We start from the raw sequence: 5,065 nt of genomic DNA on the forward strand, positions 1-5,065 counted from the left end.
TGTTACATTGAAATTTTATAAACTTAAAGTGGATTGAAAGCATGGGTAATTTGAAAAATACAAATCTCATAATTATTGATTCATCTATTAGAAAAGTTAAAGGTAAAACAAACTCCCAGGGCCTTACAAATAGTATAAAAGGTGAGCCACTGAAACACTCCCCAAGGGAGTTTTCTACTTCACTGTAACCTCATGAGCACAGCTTCCCCAATCTGCATTCTGTGGTTATTCTGTTCTTTCCATCCCTCACCACAGGTGCCCACTAAGCTCTGCTATTGTAGGCTCTCTCCACACTAGTCCAATCACTCAAAAATCCATCTGTAGACATCCCTAAGGTCTCATCTGAATTACCTGAGATGTAGTTGAAATTCTTCTCAGTGGAAATTGTGTGTGTCTGTCAGCAGTCTGTCCTTATGAAAAACAAAAACATACACAGAAGAAGAGAATTTATGAGCTTCGAATTAAACGTAGAAGTAGAAAAATACGTTTGTGTTCACAGTTTGAAGGCCACATCTCAAACATCTTCTAATTAACCCACACTGAAAACCAACCTCATGACACGGCCTTGGGGGCCATGCAGGTCCATTTTACATCTACACTCGTTCGTGGTGATGAGTCCCCCACTTCAGTCCAGCTCCTGTATCACACATAAGTCTGGCCTTACTGCTCTAAGTCCTGGAAACACCTTTGCTGAGCAGTGTGGATATTCACTCAAGGAAAGAGGGACTGTGACCATGGTACTTCCATGCACTTTCTGCTGTAAGACACTCAACACGTGTTCTAAGCATTGCAGCCATCACCACCATCATGACTGCTGTGGTCATCAATGTCCTCTAGTAACCCTTAAGAAAAAGCTCATTACCACATAAATTTTTCCTTTAGGAAGTTGTCAAATCCTGAAAAAGGGGAACCGGAGCTGCGGAGATGAATGGCCGTTGTAAGGACCCTGTGACAATGTTATGATGGTCTGGGTGAATGAGTGAGGTGAACCAATGGGCCGTCTATGAGAAGGAAAGAACAACCTTGAGCCACCCTCAGCTGGTAGGTGCTGGTGGAAGGCATCAAGTCTATTGTAGCTAAGTCTTGGCCCTTGTTGATGTAAAGATAGTTCAGGCAGATGTGGGTGCATTTCAGGGAGGGTCCACATCTGTAAGAAGAGAAGACAGCCAGGCACAGGCCTATAGTATCAGCACACAAGAGCTTGGTGGAGGAGAAACAGGTTGACCTGGGGTTTATAAGGCCCTGTCTTTAAGAGAGAGAAAGTGGGTTGAGAGTCTAGATATTGATTCTAGACAGGGTCTAGAGCCTGCTTCAGCCCTAGCACAGGGCAAAAGGGAGGCAGTCCCCTGCCAAGGGCAGTCTCTCCTTCTGTGGGTCTGCTGAAGAGACAGCTTCCTGGCACAAGGGAAGACGCAGTCCCCAAAAGCTACAACCTGGGAATCTGCCCATTTGGCAAGGCACTGCACCCAAATACCTGCAAAGGCTGCAGCCATGGTGAAGGGACCACATGACCCTCATATTCACAGCCATGCTGTGCCTCAGTGAGATGAGGGGCTGGGAACACCCTGGTCCTGGAAGGATTCTACCCTGGTCTGGGAGGGATCCCACCCTTCAGCCAGGCCTTGCAGCACCAAGACAACTCAGGAGCACATGTGAAGGGAGGACCTGGTCAGGCTTCAGGGAAGACCTCTCACAGAGAACTCTCTTCCAGGACTGAGTCTGGACCTCAGGACCCCAGTGCTTGCAGGTGAGTATGTTCCCAGCTTTCACAGGTAAGTCCTCCTCACTGAGGACAGGGGTCACCTCTGGGCATTGGAGACAGAGAGAAGCAGGTGTGGCTGATCCTGGGGAAACTGAAGAGGGTCCCTGGGCTGAGGGCTGGGGTCTGAGGGAGGGTGTCCTGTGACCCAGCCTCTGTTTCCTTGTGGAGAGCCTCCCCAAGCCCACACTCAGAGCTGAGCCAGGCTCTATGGTTGCCAAAGGGATGGAGGTGATCATGTTATGTGAGGGAAAACAAGATGCCATGGAATATTATCTCCATATAGAGGTAGCTTCAGATCCCTGGTGCAGACAGATCCCATGGAAGCCTGGAAACAGGGCTGAGTTCCCCATCCCATATACTACACAGTATTATGCAAGGCGATATCACTGTTCCTATAAGACTCCTGATGGCTGGTCAGAGTACAATGATCCTCTGGTTCTGGTTATGACAGATAAGAGGATATTCAGTGTCCAAGGCCCAGGTTCTCCGCACAAAAAAGCCTCCTCTCAGATGTGAACCCTTTCGCAGCCCAGCCCTGGAAGACAGTGCAGGCTGTGTGAACCCATTTAACACCCTGTCTCCTATTCTATGATTCTTATATAACAAAACCAGCCTCTCAGCCAAGCACAGCCCTACAGCAACCCCAGGAGGGTATATCGTCCTCCAGTGTGTCTCAAGATACTGATATGACAGATTAGTGTTTAATAAGGAAGGACCACAGGAGCTCTGCTGGACCCTGAACCCACAGTTTATATCCATTGTAAAGTTCCAGGCCTTGTTCTCTGCGTGCCCTTTGATCCCCAGACAGAGGTGGTGGCTCAGATGCTATTGCTATGACCTGTGTGTGGAACCTACAGATGTGGTCAGAACCCAGTGACCCCCTGAAGCTGGTCATCTCAGGTATGTAATCCACTCCCATCAGTGAAACTGAACATATGCAGGTTCCCAAGGGAGGACCTGGATTCTGATGGGTGAGGGGATCCATGGCTCCTGAGCCCTGTAATAGAGAGAGTGGGAGACACTGGACCTGATTTACAGAGGCCTAGGCAGAGAGTGAGAATGAAATATGGAAGTCAAGAAGAGGTCAAAGAGAGGGATGGGAGTCACGTGGCTTCACTGGTCCTAGAGCTGTTCAGGGTCCATCTGAAGTGCCATCTGTACATTTGATCTTTTCTCTGTTCCACTGTTTAAACAGACTCACCTGCTTCCTTACAAGGAACACCCCCCCAAAAAAACCCCAACATCTGGGCTGAGCCAGGTTCTGTGGTCACCTCAGGGAGTCCTGTGACCATCTGATGTCAGGGGACCCTGAATGGCCTAAAATATATTCTGCCTAAAGAGGGAGGCCCAGTATCCTGGGAAACACCGACTGCAGTGGAGCTGAGGAACAAGGCTGAGTTCTTCTTCTGATCCATGACAGAGCAACATGCAGGGCGATATTGTTGTTACTATTACAGCCCTGCTGGCTGGACTCAGTGCATTGATGTCCTGGAGCTCGTGGTGACAGGGGAGGGGACACTTAGGGGTCCCCATCTCCAGCCTCTGCCCTCAGGAAAAGGGACATGATATCAATGGTTCTCTCTCTCATCACAGCCCTAGAGAACAGTGGGGGATGTGTGAGTCCATTTAACACATTGCTTCCTTCTGTCCTAGCCATCTACAACAGTAAACCCAACCTGTCAGCCCTACCCAGCCCTGTGGTGACCTCAGGAATGAATGCCACCCTCCATTGTGTCTCAGAACATGGATTCGACAGGTTCATTCTGACCAGTGAAGAACTGAAGCTCTTCAGGACTATGGCCTCACAACACTTATCGATGGATCGGTTCCAGGCTCCGTTCACTGTGGGCTCTGTGAACCCCAGCAGCAGGAGAACCTTCAGATGTTATGGCTGTTACAAGAGAAAGCCACAGGTGTGGTCAGAACCCAGCAACCCCCGGAAATACACATCTCAGGTAAGGAAGCTTCATTGTTTCTGGAATCAATTTTGAGACTCCCCCAAGACCTTTGTTATGAGTCTCACTACTCTCCAGGGCTCCCAGGTGGGAGGATACCTGAAGAGACCTCTTTGGTCCTGAGCCAGAGTCTTACAGAATGATAAACAATGACACTTGCAGGGCAGGATGGGAGGGGCAGGTGTGTGTGAGGGGCAAGATCCTGATCCATGAGTCCATCTTCCATCCAGGGCTGTCCAAGGAGCCCTTGCTACTGACCCAACCAGGACCTCTCCTGGACCCTGGAGAGATTCTGATTCTCAAATGTTGCTCGGACATCAGCTACGACAGATTTTCCCTGTACATAGAGGAGGAAACTGGCCTCCCCCAGAGTCTTGTAACTCGTCTCTTTTATGAAAGATTTCCACTGGGTCCATGAGTGGCTGCATTGGATAAATACTCCCATAACACAAAAAGAAATTGAAACAGTGATACAAAACCTCCTGAAAAAAAAAAGCCCAGGACCAGATGTATTTACAGCAGAATTCTATCAGACATTTTCTACATTCAATACTACTTAATTTATTCAAAAAGGTAGAAATGGAGGGAGAACTTCCAAATTCCTTCTATGAAGCCAGCATCACTCTAATACCAAAGCCAGGTAAAGATACAACCAAATCAGGTAAAGATACAACCATAAAAGAAAACTATTAGACCCATATCCTTAATGAACATAGATGTAAAAATTATCAACAAGGTATTTGCAAACTGCATACAGACACATATCAAAAAGATCATCCACCATGATCAAGTCAGCTTTATCCCAGAGATGTGGGCATGATTCAATATGTCAATAAATGTCATAAATCTTATAAATGGGCTCAAAGAGAAGAAACACATGGTCATCTCAATAGATTCAGAGAAAGCCTTTGACAAAATTCAACATGAACTGGGCAGAATTCTCCATAAGAGCTGTGACCTCAGCCCTCAGGGGAAACCTGCAGGGGCTATGGCTCTTAAGGCTCATCCCCCTACCTGTTGTCATACCCCAGTGCCCTTATGGGGCCCCTATTTTCAAGTAAGGTGACTGGGCTCTTGGAGCTGAAAAGGTCACTCAGAATCTGGCAATCAGAAGTTTTCATGACTGGGATGGGAGTGAGAGATGCTAGGGAGGATCAGCAGGAGAATATTCAACCAACAAGGTTGTCCACTATTCCACTTCTCTTTAACATAGTGCTTGAAAATCTTGAAAGACCAATAAGACAAGAGCAGGAACTTAAAAAGGAGTAATAATTGGAAAAGAAGAGATCAAATGATCCCTTTTTGCAGATGATATATTATATCTAAGGGATGCCAAAAATTCCACCCA

At 47.3% G+C, this 5,065-nt stretch overlaps 1 protein-coding gene across 1 annotated transcript in view; it reads left to right on the forward strand.

Annotated features, from left to right (window-relative positions):
- LOC115068001 (leukocyte immunoglobulin-like receptor subfamily B member 3-like) overlaps positions 1-4,135 on the forward strand; it is a gene marked incomplete at its 5' end in the record, with an annotated part of 13,813 nt that extends 9,678 nt beyond the window's left edge. The window contains 6 exon segments of the mRNA XM_029557338.1: positions 1,933-2,217; positions 2,360-2,430; positions 2,567-2,662; positions 2,958-3,287; positions 3,416-3,717; positions 3,899-4,135. Of these exon segments, the coding sequence (XP_029413198.1) occupies positions 1,933-2,217; positions 2,360-2,430; positions 2,567-2,662; positions 2,958-3,287; positions 3,416-3,717; positions 3,899-4,135 (1,321 nt within the window).
- Between the last annotated feature and the right edge of the window lie 930 nt (positions 4,136-5,065).

This window comes from Nannospalax galili, unplaced genomic scaffold (genome assembly GCF_000622305.1).
Source record: "Nannospalax galili isolate Female #2095 unplaced genomic scaffold, S.galili_v1.0 scaffold1348, whole genome shotgun sequence".
NCBI lineage: Eukaryota > Metazoa > Chordata > Mammalia > Rodentia > Spalacidae > Nannospalax > Nannospalax galili.